At 41.1% G+C, this 12,448-nt stretch overlaps 1 protein-coding gene across 1 annotated transcript; it reads left to right on the top strand.

The window, feature by feature from the left end:
• Window positions 1-732: 732 nt before the first annotated feature.
• On the top strand, window positions 733-11,996 carry LOC100494197 (vomeronasal type-2 receptor 26). The gene is made up of 6 exons (XM_012956051.1): window positions 733-902; window positions 2,359-2,650; window positions 7,395-8,195; window positions 8,906-9,133; window positions 9,586-9,709; window positions 11,092-11,996. Exons 1-6 carry the CDS (start codon window positions 733-735, stop codon window positions 11,994-11,996), a joined length of 2,520 nt encoding a protein of 839 aa, XP_012811505.1.
• Window positions 11,997-12,448: the final 452 nt, after the last annotated feature.

A 12,448-nucleotide genomic window follows, 5' to 3' on the forward strand; every position in this document is an offset into this window, starting at 1 on the left:
TCTCTCTGCTCTCTATAAAATGAGGGTTGGATGAGCCGGGCCCCTTACTCTGTTCTACACACACAGCCCAACCCTGGGGCCCCTGTGTCTCTCTGTGCCACTGACTGTTACTGGGGCAAATCCTCTCTCTGCTCTCTATAAAATGAGGGTTGGATGAGCCGGGCCCCTTACTCTGTTCTACACACACAGCCCAACCCTGGGGCCCCTGTGTCTCTCTGTGCCACTGACTGTTACTGGGGCAAATCCTCTCTCTGCTCTCTATAAAATGAGGGTTGGATGAGCCGGGCCCCTTACTCTGTTCTACACACACAGCCCAACCCTGGGGCCCCTGTGTCTCTCTGTGCTACTGACTGTTACTGGGGCAAATCCTCTCTCTGCTCTCTATAAAATGAGGGTTGGATGAGCCGGGCCCCTTACTCTGTTCTACACACACAGCCCAACCCTGGGGCCCCTGTGTCTCTCTGTGCCACTGACTGTTACTGGGGCAAATCCTCTCTCTGCTCTCTATAAAATGAGGGTTGGATGAGCCGGGCCCCTTACTCTGTTCTACACACACAGCCCAATCCTGGGGCCCCTATGTCTCCCTGTGCCACTGACTGCTGCTGGGGGAAATGTTATAATCTTCTGCTTTATATTGGGCTATATGGGGCAATGCTGGGAGTCACTGCTGTCTGTTATTCTTTGAAAGTGCTGATCTATCTGACATTCATGTATGTGGGACCCTGCGGATGTATGAATCAGCCCCCCAACCCTGCCTGTAACCTACAGATCTTTAAAGCAGTGAAGGAATATGAATACATGCAGGAAGGAGACATCATTATCGGAGGGGTGATGGCTTCACATTTCTATATGTTTAATTTTACATTTCCATGGGACAATTCCACTGGCTTTGCATGTTTAACGTAAGTCCCATCTGCTGACCCCACTGAATTTCCATTAAATAGGCTTTTTAGGGTCATGATGGTGGGAACAAATAAGCTAGGACTGCCAGGGTCTCCATTATCCCTTCCCTTGCTTTCTTAAACTCCTGAAGTAAGGTTCTGGGAAGTTGGCCTTGATTGGTGTTAGATTCCACTCATGTAAGGATAACTGTAACTCTACAGATATGCAACCCTTCCCCAAGTACATTGGCATATACAGATAGCGCACAATTTAAATGGAGTCAACAGACAATTCAATGGCCTAGCACTTACTGGGAAGTCTGGCTAAAGTATAGCATTTTTATAAATTGTTTGTTAGGGGTGAACATGAAAATAGAATGATTTTTAGATGGAAATTTGGCAGAAATGTAATTTATGGGTTTCATTATCAAGGTGTTATATCATTATTTAATGTTGAAATATTACTTTTTATCTCCTTTGCATTTTATCAACACATGTTTTTACCCCTTAACTGGACTATTCACCCCCATTTTTAAACAGGGGGAGGGCAGGAGATCAGTGAGTTACAGAAGTCTAAACAAGATGAGTAGGGGATGAATGAGAACTTTCAGTCCCCTAATGTGAGGAAGGGACAAATGCAAGAGGGGTTCCTAAGGTGAGCATTTGAATTTGGGGAAAGAATAAAAGGTAAATGTGACTCCTAAGCAGTAAATTTGAGGTACTGGTGTTATATGGTTGGTTTCCACAATGATAGTGATGTCAGGCAGGGAAACAGAAGTGAATGGTTGGAAGATGATCAGTTCAGTTTTCTTCATGTTGAATTTTAGGCAACAAGAAATTTCTAGAAGACAGTCCATGACATGAGTATCATAGACATATCAATGCTACTGAAACCCAAACAAGCTGATTAGCTGACCCGTGGTGTAGATTGAAAATAGGAGGGGTCCAACAATAGAGCCATGAGGTACCCTAAGTTAAATAGAGCAAGGTAAGGTGGAACTGGAAATTTGCAAAAATTCTGGCACAACAGGCCTGTTTCTGCTGGATATACCTGCATGTTTATTATATCCTGCTGAAACAGCCCTGGTGTGCCAGAATTTTTGCAAATTTGGGGTCATTTTGGAGGCAAAAGAAGGGAGCACAGGCTAGGGGTAGGCATGAGAGGTTCTTGCCTGGTGCCCCCCAATCATTGCACCCTAGGCAGGTGCCTCTTCTACCTACCCCTAGTTACGACCCTGCCGATCCCTCACTAAATACTGAGAACTAGGTGAAATATTTGTGGAACAGCCAGCGTGGAGATGCTAAAGAATCCATTAAAAAATAGGAGGAGATAAAGTGGAATTAATTTAGCACAAGCAGGTGGATTCTAACTGGGATATTGCAGTAATATACTGCACTTTATACATCTCTTATAATGATTCTAAAATTAATGATAACAATGATCTTTACAGTAAAGGTTATTTATTTCTGATCTCAGTCCAAACCAACAGGCTTACCGCTACTTGGTGAATTTTCGCTTTGCCATTGAGCAGATTAATAAGGATTCATCCAGGTTACCCAACCTGACCCTGGGGTACCATATATCCGATTCCTGTGGGGACCCCCGGAAGGCAGTGAGGAGCGTATTACAGATATTATCTGGTACCAGGGAGCCGGTTCCCAATTACTCCTGTGTGGGAAAGAGAAACATTGCTGGGTTTATTGGGGATCTCATCTCAAAGACAACGGTACCCATAGCCCAGATACTGAGCGTGCTCAGATACACCCAGGTGAGAAAAACACCACTTAGTTCAATAATCTTTTAAACATGTCCTGAAATTAAAGGGATACTGTAATGATTTTTATGGAATACTTTTTTATTCCTAAATGACACTGTTACATTGCAAATAATTCCTTCAACAATTTAAAATTTTATTCTTGAACCAACAAATGTATTTGTAGCTGTAAAGTTACATAGGGTTGAAAAAAAACCCAGCACCCGCAAACCCATACTGACCTATCTATACACTTACATACAGACCCACACTGACCTATCCACTCACATACAGACCCACACTGACCTATCCACTCACATACAGACCCACACTGACCTATCCACTCACATACAGACCCACACTGACCTATCTATCCACTCACATACAGACCCACACTGACCTATCTATCCACTCACATACAGACCCACACTGACCCATCTATCCACTCACATACAGACCCACACTGACCTATCCACTCACATACAGACCCATACTGACCTATCCACTCACATACAGACCCACACTGACCTATCCACTCACATACAGACCCACACTGACCTATCTATCCACTCACATACAGACCCACACTGACCTATCCACTCACATACAGACCCACACTGACCTATCCACTCACATACAGACCCATACTGACCTATCTATCCACTCACATACAGACCCACACTGACCTATCCACTCACATACAGACCCACACTGACCTATCTATACACTCACATACAGACCCACACTGACCTATCTATCCACTCACATACAGACCCATACTGACCTATCCACTCACATACAGACCCACACTGACCTATCCACTCACATACAGACCCACACTAACCTATCTATCCACTCACATACAGACCCATACTGACCTATCTATCCACTTACATACAGACCCACACTGACCTATCTATCCACTCACATACAGACCCATACTGACCTATCCACTCACATACAGACCCACACTGACCTATCCACTCACATACAGACCCACACTGACCTATCCACTCACATACAGACCCATACTGACCTATCCACTCACATACAGACCCATACTGACCTATCTATCCACTCACATACAGACCCACACTGACCTATCTATACACTCACATACAGACCCACACTGACCTATCTATCCACTCAAATACAGACCCACACTGACCTATCCACTCACATACAGACCCACACTGACCTATCTATCCACTCAAATACAGACCCACACTGACCTATCCACTCACATACAGACCCACACTGACCTATCTATCCACTCACATACAGACCCATACTGACCTATCTATCCACTCACATACAGACCCATACTGACCTATCCACTCACATACAGACCCATACTGACCTATCCACTCACATACAGACCCACACTGACCTATCTATCCACTCACATACAGACCCACACTGACCTATCTATCCACTCACATACAGACCCACACTGACCTATCTATCCACTCACATACAGACCCATACTGACCTATCTATCCACTCACATACAGACCCATACTGACCTATCTATCCACTCACATACAGACCCATACTGACCTATCTATCCACTCACATACAGACCCACACTGACCTATCTATCCACTCACATACAGACCCACACTGACCTATCTATCCACTCACATACAGACCCACACTGACCTATCTATCCACTCACATACAGACTCACACTGACTTATCCACTCACATACAGACCCATACTGACCTATCTATCCACTCACATACAGACCCACACTGACCTATCTATCCACTCACATACAGACCCACACTGACCTATCTATCCACTCACATACAGACCCACACTGACCTATACACTCACATACAGACCCATACTGACCTATCTATCCACTCACATACAGACACACACTGACCTATCTATCCACTCACATACAGACTCACACAGACCTATCTATACACTCACATACAGACCCATATTGACCTATCCACTCACATACAGACCCACACTGACCTATCCACTCACATACAGACCCATACTGACCTATCTATCCACTCACATACAGACCCACACTGACCTATCTATCCACTCACATACAGACCCACACTGACCTATCCACTCACATACAGACCCACACTGACCTATCTATCCACTCACATACAGACCCACACTGACCTATCTATCCACTCACATACAGACCCACACTGACCTATCTATCCACTCACATACAGACCCATACTGACCCATCTATCCACTCACATACAGACTCACACTGACCTATCTATACCCTCACATACATAAACCATATATACAAACATCAACATTAACTGTAGATATTAGTATCACAATAGCCTTGGATACTATGCTTGTTCAAGAACTCATTCAAACCCCACCTTAAAGACATTAGCAGAATCTGCCATTACCCCATCACTAGGAAGGGCATTCCCCAGCTTCACTGCCCTCACCATGAAAAACCACCTACGCTGCTTCAAATGGAAGCTCCGTTCCTCTAATCTAAAGGGGTGACCTCTGGTGCGTTGATTGTTTTTATGGGAAAAAAGAACATCCCCATCTGCCTATAATCCCCTCTAATGTACTTGTACAGAGTAATCATGACCCCTCACAAGCGCCTCTTTTCCAGAGAAAACAACCCCAACCTCGACAGTCTCACCTCATAGTTTAACCCTTCCATCCCCTTTACCAGTTTAGTTGCAGTCTCTGCACTCTCTCCAGCTCATTAATATCCTTCTTAAGGACTGGAGCCCAAAACTGCACTGCATACTCAAGGTGAGGCCTTACCAGGGACCTATAAAGAGGCAACATTGTTTCACCCCTTGAATCAATGCCATTTTTTATACAAGACAGCACTTTATTTGCTTTAGTAGCCACAGAATGACACTGCCTGGAATTAGACAACTTGTTATCTACAAAAAAAACCAAATCCTTCCCCATTAAGGATCCCCCCAACTCACTACCATTTAGTGTATAACTCACATTTATTATAATTTTAATATTATTTCTACCAAAGGGCATAACTTTGCACTTGTCCACATTGAACCTCATTTCCCAGTTTGCTGCCCAGTTTTCCAATTTAATTAAATTGCATCCTGCATGGAACTTATAGTTTTGCCCAATTTAGTATTGTTAGCAAAAACAGAAACAGTACTTTCTATGCCCACCTCCAGGTCATTAAGTTACAATATACCAGCTGATACAAGTGTAAGCCTGATTGAAGTCACACTAACAAATAACTATTTCTTGCTTGACCAGGCATTGTACCTACAGCAGATGGGGACCAGTAGGGGAACCCAGTTTGCATGGATAAACTAGAACAGGATTTCCTCTCCTTCTGTACCACCAAACCCCTAAAACACCTCCACTATATTGATGACACTCTTATTATTCAGGTAGATACTGAGCAAAAACTCCATAAACAACTTAATAGCTTTTCACCTGACCGTGGACACAACTATTTGTATCAAAGACAATATATTGGAACCATATATCAGAAACATACGTACAAACCATGCTACCTGGTGTATGATAGCTTCTACCCGGACCACACTAAACACTACATCATCTATAGCCAGGACCTACCCTATATCCAAATCTGTTCTGACACTTAAGAAAGGGATCAGCACCTTGGAACCCTCAGAAAAAATTGAAATTGAAAAATTGTCATGCAATGGCAAAAAAATTGTTGCGTGTCATTTTCTTCAATGTGCACAAACTATTTTTTATAATGGCCACATCATTTTTTCTTTGCCATGGACAACTTTTTATTGATGTACTTCAGAACTGTCCTGTAAGACATCTTTACTTTTACCAGGCACTCAAATGAGCAATCCTCCAGACAGGCATGTAAACTTCCAGAATTTTACTTTGCTTAGACAAGAGCTGCCTTATGCATTTCAAGTTCTTTAAAAAAAAGAACATAAATTAACTTTATCAGAAAGGTCTATGTAAATACAGCCATAAACACTCATAGAAAAGCTACACTGGGTCCTCTATCAAAAGAAACACAGGATTCCTTGTCTTCTTTAGTTTAAACATGTTCTTCGGTACCAGACTTCTCTCAGAAAAAACCTTCATTCCCTGGACCGGAGTCTGCTCAGCTCTCTCCTTTCTCCTGCTCCCCCCTTCCCATAAATAAGAATTCACTCCCCCTCCTATCAGAATGTGTGATCTGAGCTACCAGCAGCCAGAGCTGCAGCACGGAAGCTACTGAGACTGAGCTAAAATGGCAGCTGCTCTCTTAAACAAACAGAGGGAGCTTCTAGGGCCATTTACTTGGGTATGTAAAGCTTTCTGCAGAATAAATAAAGGGTTATAGGTGACACTAATGAACCTAATCTATTGGCAGTAAAATGCCAAAATGCATTTCCTTGTATTTTAACACATAGACACCATGACACATGTTATCCACCCCTAAGATGAAGCACCTGAGCTCCGCATGAACTGTGGTGAGTTACTGTTTGGCGACATTTTTTATCTTCATCTTCATTCAGAATATAAAACCTGTTGGAATGAATCTGAGGGACAGGTTTTTTCCATTTTTTCTAATAGAAACTAAATTGATATGTTTGAATTAACAGGTACATATTTATTTTTAGTTTATTCAGGCAGATATTTGTCTAGGTATTTATATTTAGAAGTTCAGCTTTTGTATGACACACACAGAGTGAGCTTGTACTGTTTCTTTAAAAGAGAAATCTGCTATTCTTTAAATTGCTTGTTTAGTTTTGTATTGGTCAGAGCTTTATCATCTCTCCATATCTACAGATCAGTTACGGAGCGACAGACCCATCGCTCAGAGACAGAGTCGCCTTCCCGTACTTTTTCCGTACTATACAGAGTGATGAAGCCAATTATTTTGCTTTAAGTAAATTACTGAGACATTTTGGCTGGAACTGGGTTGGAATAATTACATCTGATGATATGAGTGGGGAGGAAGAGATTCACAGTTTGGCCAAATATCTTTCCAGGGAAGGCGTCTGCATTGAGTTTACAGCAAAGGCGAAAATCTCTACAGAAAATGATTTCTCTTTTAGTCAATATGAAAGCATCATTGGGAGATCCTCTACCAGTGTCTTTATAATTAGTGGAACAGCTTCTATTATGTTTGTGAATGCATTACCTTATGCTCTCAGACAAAAGACTTTAATTATTTCACCTAATTGGGGGAATAACGATGATGTCCTTGGATACAATATAATGATATTTAATAACAGTTTGGTGTTTCTGCCACGTTACCATTATGATCTCGGGACTCCTGAAATGAGCAGATTTTTAGAAGATTTACATCCATCAAAATTCCCAGATGACAAGTTAATTGAAGATATCTTCCTATTGTTCCATTTGTGTTTGTCAAAAGACCAAAATAAGAATAATTTGTATCAATATACTTCCCCACATACTCTCCATAACTGCACTGGGCAGGAGCGTATTACAGACCTTCCCTATTTCAGGGGTGAAACCAATTCTCCCCTGGCGCATCTGGCAGTTGATATAATGTCTCAAGCTCTTCATGAGATGAACATGTTGTTTATCAGGAAATCCAATCAGTATCCTGATAAGTACCAGGTAATTATCACAAATACTAGGAAAGTGCCCTGTGTATGACTAGGGCTGTGACATAAGAATCATAGACACATAGTTACATAGTCAAGTTGGGTTGAAAAAAGACCAAAGCCCATTAAGGTCAGTGAACCCCAGGGCATTGTGAGACTTAAACACCTTCTCCTTCATTAAAATGACTTTAGGTGCAATACAGATGCTGAAGAATAAGGAGTAATAGAAGGAAACTAATGTTCATGCCCCGAGGTGTAAAGCGCTGACTGTTTTCAAGAAGGGTGAAACCGGTCTGTAGTTGGGAATCTGGCTTCTGCTTTAAAACCCAGTGGATGAGCTTTAGCCTATAGGATAAACCTATGTAAATGGGGTTTTCTTGATGCTCCTTTGGATTAGTTCCCAGTATTTCTTGTATTTACAATAGAAAAATTGCCCAGCCCAATATAACCATAAAAGAATTAACAATACATCAAAGTGGGATCAACTAACACTAGTGATGCGTGAATTTTTTCGCCAGGCATGGATTTGCAGCGAATTTCTGCAATTCGCTGTTGGCGAATTGTGTCACGCGTCAAATTGTATAATAGTCATATAATCATATAAAATGAATTTCTTTAATCTATGAAAATTTAAAGTGTTTTACTACCTTATTAATATGTCTGATATGTCAGCAGTGTCTGAAAAAAATCATGATTTTAATTACTTAATCTTGTATGCAGGAGTTGCACTATTTTTTAAAAAACCACCAATACAGCCCCCAAACTGGACCTACCTTCTCATTTAATGAACATGGGGAGTACATGTCTGGGTTATGGATCTATAACTACATTATATCACCTAATTATTACCTAGAGAGAAAGCTCGTTGGGGAATTCTCCCCATGGGCTCCCCCAGATCAGCAGCTGAACATCACATCATCAGTAATACAATGGAAGACAGATAACAATGACGTGAGAATATTTACATTAACACTTTGGTTTTTTGAATATATGTATAACTTAAGATAAAATCTAAATATATTATAAGTTAAGACTGTACTGAGGCTTGCAGGTTGACACTTACAGCCATTCCTGAACTTTTAGTGTTGAGTCTGTCGCCTGGAGAGAGTTGAACATTATACCTATGCTAATTCTGCCTATTTGAGACTGTATATGGGGTACCCCCTTTATTACTTCATACTTCACAGATACAGGTTTTACATTTGGTCACATGATGCCCAGACATCATTTGGAGGGTATACCCTGCCTCTTGTTGGTGCTACAGTGCATTCTTTGATTGCCATCTTACCCACCTTCACACCACTTTTGTTGTTTTAAAGATTTTACCCCTTTTATTGTTCATATTAAATTACAAAAATATGTGAATTCTCCCAGATTTCTGTGTATTTTTATGATATTTCTAGATCCCAAGAGCTCAATGTTCAGACAACTGTCTCCCTGGCTACAGGAAGGCACCAAATCCCGGAGCCCAGTCCTGCTGTTATAACTGTGTCCTGTGTTCAGAGGGAGAGATCTCCAACACAACTGGTATTAATATATGGTTTTTAAAAATATCTCAAGTATTATAGCCTGTAAGTTTCTAAAATGATAAAAACACTGAGCATAAAGAGAAGTGATGAGCAAAATGTCCCATTTCAAACTGCTTAAAATTTTGCCAAATGCATTGGAGTCAATGAATGCTTTTTCCTAGTGGATTAAAAACACATTCTGGTGCAAAAAATTTTATTTTTCTCTGGCTAATGCATGAAAACCTTTCAAATACTGCAGCTGGTGTTGTTTATCTCACATTTGTCATACAACAAATGACACAAAACATATGGTGAAATTCTAGTGCATTCCTGGCAACAACGTGAATTTTTTTGCAAAACTGTATCAGGTAGCGATGAACGAATTTTTTCACCAGACATGGTGAATTGTTTTGCGAAACTTCAGTGAAAAATTGGTTGCACATCAAAAGACACAGTCGCGTCTAAATAGGCATGGTTACGTCAAAATGGGCATGGCCTCCACAAAATAGGCGCAGTCGCATCAAAAAACAAACGTGCGAGAAAAAAGTTGCCAATCACAATCCTGTCTGGCTGCTCCCTAAAAAACTCAAGTACTGCTCTTGCACTTTGAGCTTGGAGCTAGACTGTAACTGAATCCTTATTGTGTGACACTGTGTCAGGCCCCTTGCTGGTACCTTACATATAGAGATAATGATGGCATTTTCCCGTCATTATATGGCACAGGAATCAGACATGGGGATAAAGGGACAGACTTGTTCAGTGCTGGGAAACTGTGCTTATTGCTCCCAACTCCAATTGCAGGAACAGAGAACAGGGAGCCGGATTTACTCACATCAGCTGGGATTCTCATTGGATGATTCTTTTGCATATTAATGCAGCCACTGGCTCTGGAGAGCTGGGAAATGTTTCATTAAACAATGCAAAAATTCTAAAACCCACATTACATTACAGGGCAACACAGGAACCAGTGCAGGCTGCATATTATGATTCTAATTATTAATCAGCTTTGCTGTATCAGCTTCTATGTCAGATGTTATGTGACTTGTGTTGTTTGTTTTAATAATTTACTACAATCCCTAAGCTCCACCTCCTGACAGCAGCCCAGAGCAAACTGAGCATGTGCAAGCCCCTCGTTTCAAAAAGATGGTCTAACAAAGTAACAAGATGGCGGCCCCCTGTTGAAAAGTTTGAAACCCTAACTCTTTCCTTTAATTAGGCTTCTCAACCTTGGGGCTGGTGCATGTTCTGTATATAAAATACAGCATTTCTAAGTATATTCTATTTTAGACTTTAGTTCTCCTTTAATTGTAGTCCTAAGGTTTAATTTAGTGCTTTAGCAAACATTTTATGAAGTCCAAAATTCTTCTTTTTCATATGTTTGATTTGTTTACACATTTATAGATAGTGAGAGCTGTATCCAATGTCCAGATATGGAATGGCCCAATGAGCAGAAGGACCAGTGTATTCCCAAAATACAAGAGTTTCTTTCATACAGCGTTGATGTTATTTCTGTGTTTTTTTCATTCATCTCATTTCTATTTTTTCTTATAACTGAAGTCATACTGGGAATTTTCCTTAAATACCGGGACTCCCCCATAGTGAGAGCCAACAACCGGAGCCTGAGCTTCCTCCTCCTTGTCTCCATCAAGCTGAGCTTCCTCAGTGTGTTTCTGTTCCTCGGTCGCCCTGTGGATATAACCTGCATGCTGCGCATCATCACTTTTGGAATCACCTTCTCCATAGCTGTCTCTTCTCTCCTGGCCAAGACTATCATGGTTTGTGTTGCTTTCAAAGCCACCAAGCCAGGGAGCTCATGGAGAAAATGGCTGGGAGTCAAACTGTCCAATTCTGTAGTCTTGTTCTGCTCATCCATTCAAATAATCATCTGCATGACTTGGTTGGCCATTTCTCCTCCCTTTCAGGAACTGGACATTCACACTTCCCCTGGAACCATCATCATTCAGTGCAATGAGGGCTCAGCTATTGGCTTTTACTCAGTTATTGGGTATATGGGGCTTCTGGCAGCTGTTAGTTTTGTTTTAGCATTTTTAGCTCGGAGCTTACCGGACAGTTTTAATGAGGCCAAGTACATCACTTTCAGCATGCTGCTCTTCTGCAGTGTTTGGATCACAATGATCCCGGCCTATCTGAGCACCAAAGGCAAAAACACTGTGTGTGTGGAGATATTTGCCATACTCACCTCAAGCGCGGGCCTTTTAGCCTGTATATTTCTGCCCAAATGTTATATTATTTTATTCACGCCTGAAATTAATACTAAATCCCATTTACTTGAAAACAAATATTGATAATATTCCAAGTAATGCAGACACATTGTATAAATAGCCTGTACAGATATATATGTTTTGTAGCACTTTAAAGTTCGGTTCATGTTGAGAAACTTAATCTGTTTTTTAAAATATATCCACTTTTAAAATGATATTTAATCCCAAAAGAATTTACACTTTTACCCACAGAATTTAACACTTTTAACAAGTTATATATATTTCTGGTTCATATAATGTACAAGCATATAAAAGATGAGAGGCATCTGAGTAGGAGTAAGGCCTAGATGCCTGGGGAATTACTGATAGCAGTGCCATGAGGTGAGTGCACATAAGTCATACACCGGAATAAAGGCATGAACAAGAAACATATCTGCTTGTATTACTAACCTAGGGGCTGGGGATGGATAATACCTACCAACGATGCTTCCATAGAGCTGGATGGGGTAGGATTTATGCAGGATGCATTTTATGCT

Source organism: Xenopus tropicalis, chromosome 1 (genome assembly GCF_000004195.4).
Source record: "Xenopus tropicalis strain Nigerian chromosome 1, UCB_Xtro_10.0, whole genome shotgun sequence".
Lineage (NCBI taxonomy): Eukaryota > Metazoa > Chordata > Amphibia > Anura > Pipidae > Xenopus > Xenopus tropicalis.